General features: G+C 36.9%; 1 protein-coding gene across 1 annotated transcript; it reads left to right on the forward strand.

Annotated features, from left to right (window-relative positions):
• Window positions 1–3715: 3715 nt before the first annotated feature.
• Window positions 3716–21296, forward strand: LOC142494450 (uncharacterized). The gene is made up of 10 exons (XM_075598968.1): window positions 3716–3809; window positions 4174–4217; window positions 5245–5310; window positions 5672–5746; window positions 8345–8398; window positions 11157–11198; window positions 14529–14612; window positions 16205–16270; window positions 18500–18985; window positions 21109–21296. The coding sequence occupies exons 1-9, from the start codon at window positions 3761–3763 to the stop codon at window positions 18977–18979; spliced, it is 960 nt and encodes a 319-aa protein (XP_075455083.1). The 5' UTR covers window positions 3716–3760; the 3' UTR covers window positions 18980–18985; window positions 21109–21296.
• The last annotated feature ends 339 nt before the right edge of the window (window positions 21297–21635 follow it).

Below are 21635 nucleotides of genomic sequence, written 5' to 3' on the forward strand. Positions count from 1 at the left end.
ATTTATGTATCTAAATGGATAGGTCAGGTTTATTTTTTTTACATATAGGGTTGGTTCCTTTTGGTCTGCTGGGAACTCTGGAGACCACCTGCGGTCTCCTCGGGCTTCTCACGGGTACCAGGCTAGCGTGTCCATGGGGGACACCTGCGGAGAAGAACCGGTGGCCCCATCTGTGGGGCACCGCGGACCCGTAGGGACCACTCGTGGGCCACCAGACCCCCGTGGGAACCACCCGAGGCCCCTCAGACACAAGTGGGTCTGACCCGGGGCCCCCCAGACAGCCGCTGGCATACCCGTGGAGACCCCCTTATGGCACACGGTGACCCACGGAGACCACCTAGTGGACCACGGCGCCTGGCGGGGACCACCCGTAGGCCTCCAGACCCTGTTTGAAACCTGGTGTTGGGCTACTGTGAGGTCTACAGACATCCGTCAGGCCCACCGGGGACTCCCGTGGGCCTGGGGTATTAACCCTGTATGTAAAATAGTAAATCATGTATTTATGAGGGGGCACATGGGATGGGTTATGTATTTAATAAATATAATGATGTTTATTGTAGGGCTGTGTATTGTTTTTATTGTGGGTACTGGGGGTGGGGTAAGGGGGTATTGGCCCCAAGGGTATGTGGGTAGGCCTCCTGCCTTGGTAGTGGCTGAGGGTGGTTAGGCCTCATGGGGTGGGTTTTGGGGGAGGGTATTTAGGCCTCCTGAGTGGTGGGTGAGGGTGGGTTAACCCCTTAATTACTGTAGCGGTTAATAACCGCTTTGGTGATTAAGGGGTTAGGGGACATTACATTGGCTGTTTTTATTATTGTTTATGTTTTGCAGCATAGGAGGGGAATAGACGGTGATGAATATGAGGATGGCCTTCATCGTGGCAGCCGGACATGGGTGAGTGCTATATGTATTGAATGTATTTATTGTTCTTTATGTATTTTAAATGGGCAAATGCAATATTATCCATTTGTGGATAATAGTAATTTTGCACATTACTATACTGTATGTGTTAGGGGGGATGTATTTATTGAAAAGTATTTATGTGGTGTTTAATTTTTGGCGGGGGGCACAGAATTGGTACTGCAGCTTCTCGCCAGGCAGACTGTCTCGCCAATGGTTACTCGCCATCTTTGGGAATGTTGCTCTCGCTGTGATTTGCCAGGGATTTGGCCCTTCCTGCATACAGCGAGGGCAACACGCCAAAAACATGGCGAATTCGAACCCCTGGAGAATGCAATTTTCAGCCCCTACGTGTCTTTTTGTTTTAAATTCGCTTTTTCATCAAGGCTCATGTCCTCACCGAGGACAACTTGTATTTTTCCTTACTACACCTTTATTTTATGTTAGATCATTGCTCGGATTAAAGATTTAATTTTAAATGACTCACTATACACGGCAACCATTTTTGTGTCTCAGGGACCTCCTCTGAGCACCTGGAACTTGGTGTCTCTTTTGCACTAATACATACATATTGAGTGCTCTCACAAAGGGGTTCTTTTCTCTCCATTCTTCGTATCCACATCTCATACCACCCTGGCTCCAAGAATGGGAAAGCTGATGCCTTGTCACAGTCATTGCCTAAATCTTGTTCAGTTTTTTTTTGGCGTTACATTCTCCACCGCTATCCTTACATGAATTAAGATAGCTTACTCAAATGACTCTTTTCTTAAAAACCCTCCTCTGGAAGCTAAACTATTTCTATGTGATGGTCTGTGGAACTGTAAGGACCGTAAGATTAGAGATGCTCCAATTAATGCACGACTCCCGACCTGCTGGTCACCCAGGTTTCCTCAAGACACAGGAACTGTTGTCCCTCTCTTTTTGGTGGCCTAAATTACCACAAGATGTTAAAAACAATGTCCTCTCCATTGAGACCTGCGCTAGGACCAAGACTCCTCGAGCATCACCTCTGGGTTTGCTGCAGCCTCGTCCAATTCCTACTCATCCTTGGGGGTCCTTATCAATGGATTTTATTGTTGACCTGCCCAGTTCAAGTGGACATAATACCATTCTTGTAGTAGTGGATCGACTTACATTGCAGCACAGAATCTTCCTTCAGCATACCAGACAGCCAAGTTGATTGTGAAAGAGATGTTTTGGCATCACGGGGCTCCAGGTGAGATCATATCGGATAGAGGGGGGCAATTCACTTCAAAATTTTGGAGGACTTTCTGTTCTTCTCTAGGAATTCGTTTATTTATCGTCTGGCTATCATCCACAATCCAATGGCCAGACCGAAAGGACCAATCAGACATTGTGGCTATCATCCACAATCCAATGACCAGACTGAAAGGACCAATCAGACATTGGAGCAATACTTATGATGCTTTGTTTGTCATCTCCAAAATTACTGGATTGATTTTCTACTGTTAGCTGAGTTTTCATACAACAACTCACATCATTCATTGACACAGAAGAGTCCTTTCTTCTCAAATTTTGTATTTCATCCAACCTTTATTCCTCGTTTTCCATCTTCAGGTCCCATTCTGGCAGTTACAGAGAAACTGAGGATTCTGCAAGACATCGTGGAGAACCTCAAAGGGACACTTTGTGAGCTCAAGAAAGGTAAAAAAGAGCAGCAGACCAATACCGCAGACCCTCCCCAGAATCTAATGTCTGGCTTTCTACAAGAAATGTACGATTAAAGGTTCCAACCATTAAATTGGGACAAAAATGTATCGGGCCATTTTGCATTTCAGCACTAATAAATCTATTGTTCTTTAGATTAGAGCTTCCAGAGACCATCAATATACACCCTGTTTTTCATTCTTCTCTGCTGAAGCCATTTCGTGAGAATCCATTTCGTGGATGGAGACTTCTTCCTCCTGACCCTGTCCTCGTGGATAACTAAAAGGAATTCATTGTGGAGAGAATTTTGGACTCCAGGTTACACTAAGGGAAATTACAGTACCTGGTCCATTGGGAGGGCTACGGCCCAGAGGAGAGGTCCTGGGAACCCAAAGATTTTGTACATGCACCGCGACTAGTCAAAGCTTTCCATTGGATATATCCAGACATGCCTAGGAAGGATCGTCCATAGAACACTCTTGGGAGGGGGGAATAATGTCATGTTCTAAAAATTAGAGTCTGCAACAATGGATTTGTACACAGAACTAAATGTAATAGAACAATGAGAACAGAACTCAGACTTTCAAATCCTAGAAACTAAATTAAAAAGCAATATTGATAAGTTTTGTGATTTCCACTTAGGCTGTATGATTTTTGGTACAGGGACTGTGTACATGGCTGGGGTTCTATAAAAAAGATTAAAAAAAGAAATACAAATATACAGTTTGATAATTGTCCACTGCCCATGTATTTTGAAAAATATGTTTAAAAAGCTATTTAAATGCCCCATATTGAGGACACTGTCTCTGAATTAAATATGCTCTGAATTTTAGTAGGACACATACCGTACTGTATGTGTGGAGAGGATTTTTATGTAAGAATAAGCATACGGAAGAATTACAAGTTCTTATAACTCACCCATGATTAAAGCAAATAGCTGGCATCCAATACAGGGAAAAACACATTTGCTCAATGATGAAAGAGTGATCCGTATTGACCATTTCTGAATGTCATTTACACATAACAGGCTCCAGTGATTACTATGCTCTATCTTATGCCAATCACAAAATAAAGAAGGCGGAGTCAATACCCCCAAGTAGCTTTCTTACAGTATAAATTGAGTGCTTTGAATGTAGAGATCTATCATCTCAGCAGCTTTAATTGGGTATTAAGGTTGTAACCAATAATCTCAGCCATGAAGATCGCACTTGCCTTCCTGCTCGTGGGTCTCAGCAGCTGCTTTGGTAAGATCCATTATTACTATGTACTCGAGTTGTGATTAAAAAAATCATTTGATTTTGTAAACTTTTGTGTTTTTGTATGAGGGTAAAATTGTAATAGTAAGGATAAGGGATGTGATTATAGATGTGTGTATGTTGTTTAATTTGCCTTTTCTTCCAAAATATCTAGTAACATTTACATTTTGCCTTTTCATTTAATAGAGAATGAGGACTACAGTCCAGTATTGTTGTGAAAAAGATGTAACAATACAAAGAAGGAAATGTATGAAAATAATTTTAAATGCAAAAAATACAGTTTTAAGCGAATGCATGAACAATATAAAGTAGTTCAATAGGGTCATGTTTTCTTTATCTTTTTTATCTGCAGTCTCTACTGATGCCAATGCCATTAGGGGTCAACGGAAACTTACGGTAAAGAACAACAAGTATCTTCCATTATGTATTTTACTGTATTCCTGCAATAATGCTCAAACGTAAATCCTATACTGTATCTCTTTTTAACGTAAATTATTCTCATGTAATCGAGAGCTTTTCTAACAGGAAGCAAAGAATCTATCGAATAAGGAAGCAACCTCCCCCCAAAGTTCACCCACAATTTGCAACATATTTCTTCCAGAGCCGTGGCTGCAATTGCGGCTCTATTTATGTAAGACACTATTGATGCTGATGCTTTTCTTGAGAGTAGACCAAGGCCCTGGAGAAGAAGGGAAATAATTGATGGGGCTAAAGTGAATGTATTTAGCATGCCCGATGATAAGGTACTTCAGAGGCACAGCCTAACACCTCACATCAGCATCATGGACATGTTGGAGTGTTTTCAGTCTGCTCTAGAGCCTAAAACAAACATTAAGATACAGTAGCTATCCCTCCAGTGATCACTACTAGGCTTAGTTATTGCACAATGCAGTCAGTCCCCCAAAAGCTAAGTTAAGTTGACATTTTGCAGATGTAATTACTATGCACACTATGCACATTCTTTTACGTCTGATTGCTCAACGTAAAAATAACACGTAGACATTGACACTAATCTAAGACCTCATGAAAATAATTCAACACCAGTTGTTTGTGACTCTGGTGCATCTAACTCTAACTAATAATAATAATAATTCTTTGTTCTTGTATAGCGCTGCTAGTTTTACATAGCGCTTTAAAGAGAGATGTTTGCAGATACACTCCCTGGCCCGTAGAGCTTACAATCTATGTTTAAGGGTCTTATTTCAGGTTGAGCGGTGATGCAGCATAATTTACTCTACGCCATTGCGATTTTCTGGTAACTAAACTAAACTGTAAATCAGCCCATTTGTGTCAATCACCCAATTTTACACTATTTAAACTGTTGCTGGAATTTGCTACTGAGAACTCTGAATGCACCTTTAACTGTCTTCTCCCTTGTTTTTATTTCTAATCTTAATGATTTGTTTTGTTTTCATTTTTTTAGGAAGCTGAAGGATTCTTCCATGGACGCCTTATGTTTTTTATTTTGTTCAGATTGGAGAAAAGAAAGGTAAAGCTTCACTATCACTGTCAATTTATTATTTTAAGCATCTATAAAATATACAGAATGTGTACAAATTCTCATTCTCTGAGTAAAACGACAAAGTAAACCTTTGCAATACCGAATATTGCACATGAAGAAATGCGTGGGACTTTGATTATTCTTTTTTCACTTGCTGTTCCATGCATAATATATGTTATACACACACACACACACACACACACACACACACACACACACACACACACACACACACACACACACACACACACACACACACACACACACACACACACACACACACACACACACACACACACACACACACACATATACATAAAATATACTGGTTGTTCTTTTTTTTCTGCAGGGTTGCACTCGCTGCTCTGATGCTGAAAAATATTATATGGACAGGTGTATTGTGGAAGATCTCTGCCTACTTCTGGTAAAGCATTTTTGGTTCATCTATTTCCTTATCCACTCGAGTGCCAAAGGCATAAAGGAATAACATTTGTCTGGCCCTTCTAAAACTCAAGAGGTTATATCTATAAACAAGGTTAAAAAGAGCCAAAGTATTGATGATCTGTACCCAGCATTTCTTAATATAGAGGTTAAAATATTTAAGGTGTAATCTCCCCTACCTGGGATTTCTGTAATTATTACTGTATATTCACTACCATGAATGACAAATTGGTTCCCTTTTTCAAAATTATGTTTACTGTTCATTATATTTCATTTGAAAGATTCTGATTGTTTTAAATAAAAATATATTAGCTAGCCAGTGCAGCCAGATTATTTACAAATTGACCACGCTGGATTACATTGGGCTATAGGGAATACAAAGACAAAAGAAACAGCGCAAAAAACCTCATAGTGTAGTATATAAAAATTATATTGTGGTAAAACAGGTGAGTATTGCACGTACATTAAATTCAATAGTTACTAGCAGTACATGTTTTGGACATGTTACCAGTCAGCAACAGATGGTGGGTAAAGATCACCGGATGGCTCCCCTTCTCCTCTCCCGTTTCGTTCAGGATGCCGTGATGCAGGGCAGCAGCCCCTCAGCATGAATACAGCAGTCCGGTGGAATACAGCTGTCTCTCCACGTGTAAACCGTGGCTGTTTGCGGTAGAAGCAGGCTCTCAGTCACTAGCTTCAGGCGTGCGTCTGCACGTGTGGCGTCTGCTTGCAGCGCGCTTCAGATGACGTCATCAAGCGGCGCCGATCACTCTGCAGTCTCAGCCAGCCACGGAAGTTAGATGGCATAGATTGCAGTAACGGAGATGGGGCTAGGTGACAGAAATAGGGTACTGGCACACTGCAGGTAGTATCAGAATGCGCCCTCTTATCCAACGCGTTTCGTACTTCAAAGGTACTTCGTCAGGGATATCGGATAAACAAGAGAGTGTTTGGATCTACAAATTACAAACACTGTCCCCGTTAGGACTAAACGAAGAAATTGATGTCTGGTCTTTATACTAAATTATGAATCTTTTTATAAAAATTTAAAATAAATATTTTAAACTAATTTTCAATTATTTAAAATGTACAAAATACTTTTATTGGTTTTAAAGTTTTACAACTAATAAGGAATTAGGTTATTTAATAATGTTTTAGTTCTGCAATAATAGTTTATCTCTGTGAAAGTGTCAACCTGTCTTTTTCATATATATCCGTATCTTATATCTACTGTCTTTCAATTCATGCTAGTTTAGAGTTGTTTAACATTGATATGGTTATTAATATTTGTTTCTTTATACTTTTAGTTATTTATCGATTGGATTCCCCTATTCTCAATAAAGTTATATGTATTAGGGGTCCTATCTTTTTAAATTTCCCTCATTTGTTTGAGAGGCTGGACTCAAAATAAACAGCCAATCACAGGAGAGGGTTTTGGTATAAGAAGCGCCCCATTCTAGACCTCCGATATCCCTGACGAAGTACCTTTGAAGTACGAAACGCGTTGGATAAGAGGGCGCATTCTGATACTACCTGCAGTGTGCCAGTACCCTATTTCTGTCACCTAGCCCCATCTCCGTTACTGCAATCTATGCCATCTAACTTCCGTGGCTGGCTGAGACTGCAGAGTGATCGGCGCCGCTTGATGACGTCATCTGAAGCGCGCTGCAAGCAGACGCCACACGTGCAGACGCACGCCTGAAGCTAGTGACTGAGAGCCTGCTTCTACCGCAAACAGCCACGGTTTACACGTGGAGAGACAGCTGTATTCCACCGGACTGCTGTATTCATGCTGAGGGGCTGCTGCCCTGCATCACGGCATCCTGAACGAAACGGGAGAGGAGAAGGGGAGCCATCCGGTGATCTTTACCCACCATCTGTTGCTGACTGGTAACATGTCCAAAACATGTACTGCTAGTAACTATTGAATTTAATGTACGTGCAATACTCACCTGTTTTACCACAATATAATTTTTATATACTACACTATGAGGTTTTTTGCGCTGTTTCTTTTGTCTTTGTATTTCTAGCTCTGGTCTGTGGAGCCATTCCTTGAATATAGCAGCATATCCTCACCAATTAAGTAACAGGTTTTTATTATATTAATATCACATTAATATCACATTATAACACTAATCACGATTATTAGAGCGCAGTTCACCCTTTGTGGCTATAGGGAATAGCATGTTTCCAGATTACCAACTAGAGAAGCAGTGAAGTAATTGGTGTACATTTGCTGGACTGATAACCTCTGAACTGACTAATTACTTATACTGTAGTACAGACTCTGAAAAATAGGCTGGTAATTTGTAGTGCCTCTACAAGACAAAGAAAACCTCAGTCTTGGTAAAGGAATTCACCTTAGAGATCATTGTGTTTTCCTTTAACAATATATCTATTTTGTATATACTGAGTATACTGTATCTGTACTGTACTGTATATCAGATAGGAGGCAATGCAGCTTTCATCACTGAAACATTTGTAAACATCACAGAAAGCAATACTAATGTATGCACCAATACCTTCTTCAAGTAATGGGCTAGTTGCTGTCATTCTTAAAGTAACTACTTTTATATTTTAGAAACTGTTGACAGAAGATATGAAATGTTCGAAACAAGATTTTCTGCATAAAATGGTAAGAGCAATATTTGGTTAGAATAATATATATTTTTTTAACTATGTTTAATGCTGACACTGCCAGTGATAGGAGACATGATTACTACTGACAACCATTTCTAAAGATACTTAAAAATGTACTGCCCTGAATAAGTAGGGGAGATTTGTCTCCATGTAATGCAATCAGAGAAACATGTTACTTATTAAATGGGCTATAGACTTTTTAGATCATCTGCACTCCCATCCCATGCCACATTTTGTGGTGAGATGGACACAGCCCTATAAATCCATTACTTTGTCTGCATTGGTTAATATTTCCCTTTCTGGTGAAAAAAACATTACTTATTGTAGCCTTCCATTTTTGTTAATTTCTTTTCATCAAATGATATATTATACTGTTTTGAGTAACATCACAAAATGTTCATTTAAATGTTTATCTTTATCTTAGGTCATATTTTTTTAAATGTTAGCAGTGGAGTTCTATCGGTCTGGGTTCACAATGATCATGGTCTTTAACACGCATTAATCCTGTGTGTGATACTGGTAGTACAATCCTTTGTATAAAATGTAACATAAAACAGGCGGAATGTTTAAGGGGAATATATAATACATAAATAAATAAGCATTCTGTCTGTGTAGGAACAATTATTTATATTAAAGCCGGAATGTGACCTACAGGTACTTTTTTAATAACCGCATTGGAACTGCTCTGTATTCAGATTCGGGTACAACCTGGGTTCAGGGTCTTCTCTTCCCCTCTAGAGAGTTCACTATGGCTGCCAAATGTCGTGTGGTTTATGCACTAATAGGAAGCCATAATGTCATCATTTGAAGCTTCTTATTGGTTGGCCATTCCACCAACCAGTTGGTAACTAAACCAATAGGAAGTCACTGGAGCTAAAAGATATAAATACATTATATGTTTAGTTCTGGAAAACTCCTTGTTCCAATGCTTAAAAAAAAAAAAATCTTTAATAAATGTTTAATAATAATGACCAATTGAAGCATTTTTTATAAATTATATATTTGTGTTACAGTTCCCATTCTATTATTTCTGTTTAACCTTTTTCAATGGTTTATTTATGAAATAAGATATCTATTCTTTATATTTTGTATACTTCTTTGAAGATATGTTTCTATTATTATGTTTATGTTTAAATTATTATTATATCTGGATATTTTGTTTATATGACTAAATTATAGCCATATCCTTCTACATTCTTTGAATTTGTAATTTACACTTATGAATTGTCTCTATATTATGATTTTCATTTGTATTCATGTGATTTTTTGATTTAAACATCTGTTTAAATACTATACATATATTTATTATATATACATAAATCATATATTCATTATTATCGTATTTATATTTCAGATTATTTTTCTTATACCTAACACTTATATTAATTCAAGACATGAAATTTTCACTTCATTATATACATTGGTGACCATCAAATAATACATTATATTTTAATTGGGGTTTTTTATCATATTGTTTTCTTATTATTATTTTTACTGTATTCATTTTTACACATTTATTGGTAAGACTAATATTAATTTTATCACACACTTATTGGTTATTTACACATTTATACACACTTATTATTCTTTATCTTTTCACATACTATATCACATTTATATTAGACCACATTTATACATTAAGGGATAATATTATAAATTTTTCACATATACATATATCACACTATTGTATACACCTATCTATAGACTTTATTTGTCATTAGATATACTTATTTTTCCTTGACTACATGTTATATAGTATTGTTTGGTTGGGATATTAGTCTTCCACTTTGATGATTGGTTAATCTGTTAATTGTTGTTTATTGTTAAGCTCCATTGGACTTGGTGATGCTCAGAGGCTTTGGACGCTCTCCTGGGGGTAGATTTTACAGGGCGGAGGATTCATTTGATTACTCATACTCTTCAGCTTATACCATTTAACGCTGACCTCATTGTGGGCGTGCATTAGCCTCTGACCATTATATAACCCGACTCCCATGGAGCAGTAGTACTCTTTGATAAAGCGCCTCCACGGCGGGAAACGCGTCAGAGTTTTTTAATCTAGTGTGTCTGCTCTTTTTTGGCTATTATGCCTAATAAATAAATTTATTTTTTTGCATCAAAGCCCTCTTCATCATTTTGGCAGTGCTCTGCTCTCTCACTACTTATCTTTATCTTAGGTCATATTTTTTTAAATGTTAGCAGTGGAGTTCTATCGGTCTGGGTTCACAATGATCATGGTCTTTAACACGCATTAATCCTGTGTGTGATACTGGTAGTACAATCCTTTGTATAAAATGTAACATAAAACAGGCGGAATGTTTAAGGGGAATATATAATACATAAATAAATAAGCATTCTGTCTGTGTAGGAACAATTATTTATATTAAAGCCGGAATGTGACCTACAGGTACTTTTTTAATAACCGCATTGGAACTGCTCTGTATTCAGATTCGGGTACAACCTGGGTTCAGGGTCTTCTCTTCCCCTCTAGAGAGTTCACTATGGCTGCCAAATGTCGTGTGGTTTATGCACTAATAGGAAGCCATAATGTCATCATTTGAAGCTTCTTATTGGTTGGCCATTCCACCAACCAGTTGGTAACTAAACCAATAGGAAGTCACTGGAGCTAAAAGATATAAATACATTATATGTTTAGTTCTGGAAAACTCCTTGTTCCAATGCTTAAAAAAAAAAAAATCTTTAATAAATGTTTAATAATAATGACCAATTCATTTCTTATTTTCCTTTCTTAGAACATTGGCATAGACATCAACATTTTCTTTAATGCAGTAGAGGTAAGAAAAAAAGTTATACATCTTTGCAACAAGTTAACCCTTTCCCTGTGAGAGGACTATCAGTTCTTCAGGTTCATGACCACATGGTCGACTTTGGGTAGCGATCATGCTACACAAGCAGCCCCCTGTGATGGGAATGGAAGCAGTGAACGAGGTTGTCCCCTAGAAAAGTAACCATAATTGCATAAAGTTCAATGAATGTCGTAAAGGCCCTAAAGTGCTGGCTCTAATGATATTTAGGTAACACCATTTGGGCTACTTAGGTTTTACATCTTCCCAAGACAGGGGCATTTGTAAGGTTTATTACTTGTGATGTCTTATTGCTTTGGAGGACAGCTAAACACAATAATATCAGGGCCTATGCAAATAAGGATGCCCCAAATATATGAGGACAAAAAATAAAGATACAAAGGAATTGGGTGCTAGAGGCAAAGGACCTAGTAATTGCATATAATACAAAAGAGGGAAACCCTGATGAAGGTGCTTCTTTTGCACTCACTTTTTTTGCACCTTTTATTGGTGTTCATGGCTTCATCTTTTGTTTTATTGCTTTGGGGAGCACGGCTAAGAAAATAACATGATCTCATTATAACCATCCGCACCACTTTCTCATCCTTGTAGTTTTGGTTTTGCATCATACTGTACTGCGAACAGAGATTGGCAAATCCACACAAATCCATTTCCCGGATATTACCACATTTCCCCCCCAACCAAACCAATCCATGTAGCGGTGTAAAATCCGCGGACGGATTTGGTTTGTTTTATTCCGCACGGATTCATCTAAAACCCTCAATCCGTTGACAGATTTGCAGAATCCAATCCGTGAATTCAGCAATTCGTTGGCCGATTCTTAAGAATCTGCTAATGGTTTTACTGAATCCAAAGATTGGATTCTGCAAATCCGTCCACCTGTTCCAGAATCCGCAAAGTGTATTGGTAATCATAATGTTAAAAAAATCACCCTTTTGAGATTGATCTGTGGAAATCTGAGGACCAAAGAAACCAGCTGATCCGCTGCGGATCCAAATCCGCCAAAAAAATCCAGCCACTTCTAACTGTGAATAGTTTCTGAATTCAAGCACAAAGAGCTAGATTCACTAAGGCATATTGGCATATTCTGTGGCTTATTTATTAAAGTGCAAGATAGGTGTTTCTACAGGTATGCAAAAAATGGCATTTTATGATGCGCTTTTTGATTGCCGTGCAATTCTGTCAATATGCAGATTTACTTTGCAAATGAAGACATGCAAGATAGTACAGTATTCTCCCTCTTTTTCTTATATACACCCACACCAATTAACATAGTCACTATTTATTTAAATAAACCTGTCAATTAAGGAATTGTCTTAATGTTTTTATAATTTTGTTGCTAGCCTTACATTTATAAAAGACATTAATACTTTGAAATCAATGTTGTTGATAAATGCGTGAAAAATTAGGTATTGGAGGGGTTCATTAATAATCTGTATAAATGTTTTGCATGCTGATGCTACCATTTCTTCTGGTGCAAACAATAATTTAAACTTTGTGTCTCAGCGTCAATGAATCAAGGAAATGTTTACCTCATAACCATCACCTTGCTGTTTATGGAGAGTTTGAGCAGCAGATCCCCTCCTCCCGTCATCCCCTCCTTTCCTCCTTACCTCTTACTCTCCTTCACTTATTTGTTAACAATATGTTTCGAACCGTCTCCCGGGAGCTGAAACTAGCTAATTTCATCATCGGGTACCCTCTGGTACAGAGATACATAGCTGTAAAATAATTACCTGAAGCCTGTTGCATTTAAACCCACAAGCCAATAGGAAGGTGCAATGGATGATGGATTAATTGTGCAAACATTTTTTTAATTTACATATCCCGATACATACAGTAGGACAAGATTTCCTAAACTTTGTGAAATAAGTGACAATTTTGCTCCTGATAGACAAAAATGCACATTATTACTGTAACTGAAATCTGTGTTCATAAATTGATTATCATTAAATTCTGGCTAATGCTGTACATGGCATTATCTTTGCATCGGTTGAAACGCTCGTGCTACTTAACGACACACAGAGCAATATAAAACCTCAATTATATGCATTGTTGTTGAGAGTGAGAGATAAACTTGGCCACAAGGCATTGGAGGTTGGTGCTTCGGGGAGGGTGGGAGAAGAGCTGCCACCAGAGAGGGGAGAGCTGTCCCTGGCACGATGGTTCAGGGTGGCCTGACCGACCAAACGCAATTTGTTCCCAACCGGAATAAAGTTGCGACTTTTGTGATCATTAGAGCAGTCAGGCCCCTTCCAATGAGATGGGAGGTGACTAGCTGGCCACTTGTTCTACCAAAGGATTAATATATAAATATGTTATACACTGTAAACATATTACATTTGTATCACATATTCTAAATTGGCCATTGTTACCTTGATTATGTATGTAGTGACCATTATTAACATTGGTAAGATAGGCATAATGCCAACCTGGGGTAAGTGTCAGAAATTATTACAAATTATTTTTTGCAGTTGTCCAATATTTCCAGGTATCAAGGTTTAGGGAATGGCATGTTAGTGAGTAATTTGACATTAACCAATTTCCATTAAATGTAACTCTTAAATATTGCATTAGGAAACATGTATTTTACTGTATGTGATAAACAATGCATGAATTGCTCAGAAAAATAATGTATATTTTTGGTATTAAGGCATTTTTCCTTTTCTCAGAGCTTAGTAAATCTATGCCATAGATCCTAATTGCTACATTCAAAGTGGTTTAGAAATTAGAAAACTGTCTCAATGAAAGAAACTCTAACAGGCTGCTTCTTCGCAGCCATTGCTCTAGGAAACAGGTGGACTACAACATATTGTTACACTTTGACCATGACCCACATTTCACTTTATATTGTACTTTTAGAATGTATTGTTTGTACTTATATATATTTTTTTTTCAGCATATATTTAATTTTCTAATCCACATACATTTTTTGAGTTACTGTAGGTTAAATAGATTGGTTGTGGGCCACTAATAGTAAAAGTTTCTTTCTATTTTGTTTAAAGCACATTATTTGGTGTAAACCCTTAGCAGGTAGGTATTTGGGCTGTAGGAATAGCAAAACATCCATTATGAACATTTGAGTACTTTCCCTTATTGCAGTTAAAATATACAGTTTGTTGTTGTGTGCTGATGAACCCTTTACTCAAAATGTAGTACATTTACTGTAATTTAAAATATGTATCACTGATTATTTGGAATTCAAAATGTAGATAAAGTACAGTATGTGTTTTTCACCAAAATATCATAATTCACCAGTGACTGAGACATAATTACTTTCATTTCCTTTTCCTTTTCCAGCATTCTAAAATTGATGATCTTCACAAAATGTTAAGACCAGCGGGCAAATTAGATATATTTGTGAATAAAATAGTGGATGCCCTGGTAAATCAACCTCTTTTTTTTATATATGTATCTGTGTATCTGATTATTTTACTAATATTCAACAAAGTACAATGTTTTTGTTTACTTATATTTCATGTACTATAGGCCACTGAACAGCAATAAGGCCTAATAGTGCCAAATATGTATGTATATTTGCATTTTTATAGTGCCAACCTAGGTACTCAGGCAGTGTCAGCTTTATATCGATGCCATTGGTGTGACTGTACCTGGCCCCAGGCCTACCGAGGCCCAGTGCTCTCCCCCGGGACCTCTCACCTGTGGAGAAGGTGCGGTAGTAGTGAGGAAGGACGCCCACACTGGAGGCAATCGTGGAAGCCGGGCCCTACTTTCTGTGGTGCCCAACTCCCATGTCAAAACAACCCAGGTGGGCTCCCTCCAGCTCTGTCACTAAACACCCCCACAGGTAGGGCTACAGGGAAGAGACCCCGCAAACACACTCCACACCGGGTGCCCCACATATTTTAGCATATTCCCAATGCTTAACATTACACTACAATTAGAATACAGGGTATATAATAATACAGATGGTAAAGTACATCAAGCCATAAATGTAACAATGGGAAAAAGGAGTCCCTAACATCTTATCGACATGTGGGGAGTAAATTTGAGAAGATTGGTTAGAGTGTTTATAAGAACATACTTTAGATTAGTGAGTAAACAATGGATACGTGAGTTTTAAGATATGATAAAATTGTAAACATAGTTGCAAAAAAAGGTATTATAAGAATACAAAAAACACACCAACAATTTGACCACTCAAATATCTAAATACTATATATATATATATATATATATATATATATATATATATATATATATATATATATATATATTTTATCTTTCTTTCTGTGTGTATATATATATAAATATATATATATATATATATATATATATATATATATATATACATCACATGACTATACATGTATCATTGCTTGAAAACCATATTTTTTTTTGCAACACTACAAAAAACAATTGAACGTGCCTTACTACCATCCATTTTTCATATACTCTTATCCCTTTATTTTTGTTATATATTTCACTCTTCTGTTGTTATTAACTTAAATTAGCTTTAGAAGTGCATTTTCTATAATCTGTGATTTCTCTATGCATACGGTTTCTTCTCTCATTCAACTACCTGAGGCTTAGAAGCCACAGATCTGTGTAACACCCCTTTCTACGACCTTATCTACAACCAAAATTACCCATACTGTACCTCAGTAGGAAACCAAGCAACATCACATCTCTTCAAATTTATTTGTGTTTCTTTCTCAATTACCAATCATATTCCATTTGTTAATATTTAAGGAATAAAACTGTATTATATTTGATATACAATCATAATGACCTGGAATTAATTTATCTACAGTATGTGGATTTTTCATTTGATGGCAATTACACATTTTTAATTACTAAGCAATTTACAACAGTTAGCAAGCACTTACCTGAAAACCAAATATCTTTAGTCATAAGTAAAAAAAGACAATGCCAAACCATGCTGCCAGACAGATATTATTCATTTCATTAGAAAATAATTGTGTATGGTATTATGCACTATTTTTCTTTTCCAGAATGGCATTCTAAAGGAGGTTAATATGGATCTTGGAAAAATTATTGAGTCACAGAACGATCTTTTGGTAATTAATCCTTATGTTCGTCTTCTTTTTTGCACATGCTTAACAATGTAGATAAAGCTTTTTACTCACCTCTGCCTTATAGATACTGTGGGCCTCATGCAGAGAGCATAGAATTTTAAAATTGGCGAATTTCATAAAAAGTAGCTTTTTTGGAGAGTTTTATTCTCCATATGCAGAAAAGTGCGAATTCTGCTATGTTTAACATGGATGCGTGTGGCGAGTTTAAATTGGCGAGATGCGCGCTTCAGAAACGTGTAAAAACAAATTTGCGCCTTTTTTTCCCCTTTACTATAGGCGGCGAGCGCCATCTTGCCATCTTTTCCTGGCGCGGCAAAAATGCGAGAATCGCGCCTTTTTTTGGCGCGAACAGCCGCTATATGCCGTTCGCACCTCTCTGCATTCGGAGAGTTTTAAAAATGGCGAGATGTAGGTTCTCGCCAGCCGCGAGGCGAGTTTTAGCAATTGAAAAAACAAAATGGCGCGTTTTTCGGAACTCGACATTTTCTGCCGTTTTCTGCGCGAAATTGAACAAAAAATGGCGAGTTTTCAAATAACGATGCTCTCTGCATGAGGCCCTGTAAGTCTGAACTCCAAATCTGTCTAAAAGTGATCACTAATGATAAATACTGTATACCGTAAGCTTTATTTATTACAGCCACTGGTCAAAACTTTACAGGAATCTGTGTACACAAACATAAATAATGCATATATCATACATTTGTCAGATATTATTAACTATTGGCAAACGGTTTAAAAATGTAAATTGGTAGACTATAGTCTATCAAGAAATTACATGAGAAAAAATATGTTTACTTTGCCTGCTGTAATAAAATCATTATTGATTATAGGCTGTTTTCCTGCTTTGCAAAATACAGTAAAGGTCATTCATTTAATCTATATTTTAAAGTCTATGACTTAGTAATATTTGAAGAAGGATGGTGTAGACTGTAGGTCCTGTAAGTGTCAATATAAATACTGTATACATCTTACGGGCTATGTGAAAATTAAATAAACTTAATTATTATTCTTGGTTTGTCCTTCAGACTCAGGGGCAGTGATCTGGGATTTTATTTTTCTGTGCTGCACTGTAAAACATCAAGCAAAGAAACTGAAGGAGAAATATAGATTTAACATTAATGGCAGTAATTACAAGACTGAATCAAGAAAAATAGTAATTTTAAAAAGGAAAAAATAGGGAACATGTTAAATTGTTAACACTGTACTGCAACTCTGAATCATATATTTTAAAGGCATTTCCTGCAAAAGCCAGTACAATGCCATATCTAATATAGATAGATGACTTAAAGGACGTAATTAAATATTTGGTTCCTACTGCCATTTCACAAGAGATGTTGAGACCATGTACAGTACTAAGATCATATTTGAAAATGTTTAGTGTGGCAAAATGTTAGTTTTATAAAGTACAAGTAGTACAAACCTTCATAAACTATGGCAGTGTGTGTATGAAGAACATATGATGCATAGTTTATTGTTTTAAATGAAACTTTGTATCATGATGAATACCTGATTAACACAATTTAAATTAAAACAAAATGGTATATATTTTATTTATAACTGGTATTAGTGAAAATAAATGATCAATGTAATATTATTTATAATACACATTCTGTGAAAATAACAAACATTTTTAACATGTATAATGTAACAGCCATGCTGATTTTGATGCAGGTCCCAGATACAGGTTCTTTGAAGTACATGCCTTTTACATCTGTGAATCATGCACTTCCCAATATACTTGACTACAAACATTTTTGATTCTTCGGGTGCACATTGAGATAAAAAGTTTAGCATATGGGGGAATATAAGCACATATTCTGATGCACCGATTTTACTATTAAAATTACAGTTGCAATCCTTAGCACACAGGTCCCTTTAATAAGTACAAGCAATGTATCTAATCATGAGGCTTGTGCTACAGTAGCTGCACTATGCAAGGATAGTGGGCGAGCATTGAATAACTAAAGTTCCTATATTGTATTCCCCAAAAGTAACTAAAGAGACAAAAGAAAAAATTATAAATGGAGAACCTTAAGGCATAATATTGTACCTATTAACATAAGTTTTATCATCTAAAATATTCTCTCAACAAGTAAGCACTTCAGCCCAAAGCTAAACAATATGAGCGAGAGACTTTTCTGTCATTGTGAACTTGCATCACTTAATTATGAAACATATATTAATGCATTCAATTTTTTTTATACCTTATAGGGTGGTGTTCTTAATGTCGTAACCGGGCTGGTTTCTGGAGTCCTTGGTGGCACACTTGGTGGTGTTACTGGTCTTCTTGGTGGTGCTGTCAGTGGCATTGCTGGTGGTCTTGGTGGAGCTGTCGGTGGCCTTACTGGTGCTGTCGGTGGCCTTACTGGTGGTCTTGGTGGCCTTACTGGTGGTCTTGGTGGTGTTGTCGGCGGCCTTACTGGTGGTCTTGGTGGTGCTGTCAGTGGCCTTACTGGTGCTGTCGGTGGCCTTACTGGTGGTCTTGGTGGCCTTACTGGTGGTCTTGGTGGTGTTGTTGGCGGCCTTACTGGTGGTCTTGGTGGTGCTGTCAGTGGCCTTACTGGTGCTGTCGGTGGCCTTACTGGTGGTCTTGGTGGCCTTACTGGTGCTGTCAGTGGCATTACTGGTGGTCTCGGTGGTGGTGGTTCTGGTAAAGGGTCTGGTGCTGCAAAAGGTGGACTCCTTGGCTAAATACAGGTAAATGTACAGCTCTTTTAAATTATTTTGCAACTCTGCATTTTTGGAATTCAGCTAATTGTAAAAGATTTCAAAATAAGGCCCATCCACCTCAGTCACATGAAAACTGGGAACTAAGAATAGGCAGGTTGTCTTATTTACAAATTATATAGGTAAAAAATGTAGATCAAGAAAACCTTTTAGAGAATAGAATCAATAGTATAATAGTTTCACTTTATTTAATTAGAGCAAGTAATCATAGTAAATAAACTTCAGCAGATGTGATCTACTTTGACTTTCCATATAATTTTAATACAGTTCAATATTGAAAAGGACTTTAAATATGTGAGTTGGTCTGGTGAACATTATTTCATATGATAGGCAGTAAAGATCGGGCAATTAATTGAACATACATTATGCAGATTAAACTAGTGTTTTTAGTTTAACCTTAAATCCCATGGCTGTTTAACTTGTTTATTACTAATGTAGAGATTGGTATAGTAATTAAGATCTCAATATCTGCTGAATTTAAAAGGACTTAGATTCATTTAAAAAAAATAGACATGTAAATTACAGATGAGGATTATAATTTATAAATGTACAGTTTTGCAGTTCACCAACAATATTTTTTTTAATTCTCAGTTTGGACATTATAATATAGTACATACTGTACTACAATGGGAGACAGTAATGGCATATATAATATGTACAGATGTACAATAGTAAGACTTACTATTACTGATATTGTGACAAAGTGTGAGATGGTTTACTGCACGCAAGCTACAGGAAGCCAGCAGAATTATATCATGCTGTTAAGTGGGTTTTAAATGTTATTTGAAAAACACAGCGGAATGCACGTATAAGTGTCATGGATTGTTGCACAGTAATCTACCCAAGTGTGTCAGCACAAATGTTAAAGATTACCATTTTGACTCACATTTTAAACAGTATCAAAACTCCCTACACCCCCCCCCCCTCCTCCATAATGCATTTTCTAAAATAAAAAAATCCACTCTTGTGCATTGTGCATATTGACTGTTAAATATCTTGGCAATGTTAACTTAACTTGGCTCACTATTGAGTACGGTATGTATGTGGGGGAAGGAATAGAGATCCAGTATGTCTGACCAATTAATCAGCATAAAATATATAACTCATCCATTTAATGACACAGCAGGAGACTTTACCTAAAAATAGTGATTCAGACATTGAGATCTTGATGCAAAAAAAAACCAAAACAAAATAAACAGTGCTAGGCACCATTACATTAATATTCTATACAGCCACACACCTTCCAATTAAACAACTCTCACCCCTGCTCTTGTGCTTTTTTGTCATAATACAGCTCAACCCCGTTATAACACGATCCGATACAACGCGAATCCACTTACAACGTGATGCAAGCGTGGCTCCCAATTTTTGTATTTATGAATACTTTACAGCACGATTATTGGTATCTTAAATACTTTATTGTACAATGCATACAATTGTACATTATTTCTAACGCGATCCGCTTGTAGCACGATGTGATTCTTTGGACTCCAAGCACAGGGCTATAAGGGGGTTGAGCTGTACTAGAAAAATAGACTGGACATATTTTTACACCTTAATCATGAATGAAGATACTGTACTAATGGAAAAGCCTTAAACATTACCATGTCAGTGAACAAAGATAATGTTACACAGGAAGTATTCTTATTTATTCATTTTTTGCATATCTTGCTTGTGGTCAGTAATACTTTTTGCTCCATTAAAAACACTTACAGTGTACACAGTGCTGAGTATTTCAGGCACAAAAGCCCCTTCCTTGCCCATCTTACAATGTAATTTTGTGTCAAGGATGATATAGCGATTTACTAAAGATCACAGCTGACATTGGGATTGTAACGGCGTTCTGTTCACTTGCTTCAAAGGCATTTACATTACTACTGAGCTACCCAAAATCAATTAATTTCCCAATCAGTGACTAGATGGGCCCATTTATTTATTTATATATATATATTATTTATATTGTGTTCCGTTCAATAAACATGTTCAGGCAAAAAAAAAAGTGTTTTATGCAAAACAATATTCTTGAATTGCTTTTTTATAATATATTAAAGAAACAAATGCTCAACATTTAATATATTTTACTTTGTTTTCAGGCACCTCAGTTTCTCACCTCTGCAGGACAAACAACAGTGATGCGTTCTTATCATTAAACTTTCCACTTCTGTTTTTATCATTCAATGGATCTTGTTCTTCTTCCATTTATTGTTCTATATTTCTAAATTACACTTTATGATTTCACTTTCCCTTGTATCACGTCTTAATAAATAAACAAAGAATTGCATTTATGGAATTACTGCCTGTATTTATTTTACTACACTTGGGAATATACAGTAGCTGAGATTATCCAAAAATGTTTTGTACGCTTAACTTGGTCATAAAAGAAATAGCCACATACTGTATCCAGAAAGCTCTTCTAAATCAGTTGTCATGACTCTAACACATCATGTTACCTAAAACAGGTATTATTTTCTCTGAGGTTCACACGTATTCACAAAGCTAATTATATGCATTATGGATTTGAGTGGGGAGGTGTAGAGATTTCATTTTAGTTAATTAATTATCCCCTCAGAACAGGGCATTACTGGCCAATAATGCCCTGGCTTGAAGAGTTGAAGGCCCG

Source organism: Ascaphus truei, chromosome 5 (genome assembly GCF_040206685.1).
Source record: "Ascaphus truei isolate aAscTru1 chromosome 5, aAscTru1.hap1, whole genome shotgun sequence".
NCBI classification, from domain to species: Eukaryota; Metazoa; Chordata; class Amphibia; order Anura; family Ascaphidae; genus Ascaphus; species Ascaphus truei.

Bases quoted from the DNA above. Each gene is read 5' to 3' on its own strand.
- LOC142494450 (XM_075598968.1), top strand. From the start codon at position 3,761: ATGAAGATCGCACTTGCCTTCCTGCTCGTGGGTCTCAGCAGCTGCTTT. The intron at 4,218-5,244 runs GTAAAGAACAAC...TCATTTTTTTAG, and splicing joins GGGGTCAACGGAAACTTACG to GAAGCTGAAGGATTCTTCCA. The intron at 14,613-16,204 runs GTAAATCAACCT...TTTCTTTTCCAG, and splicing joins ATAAAATAGTGGATGCCCTG to AATGGCATTCTAAAGGAGGT.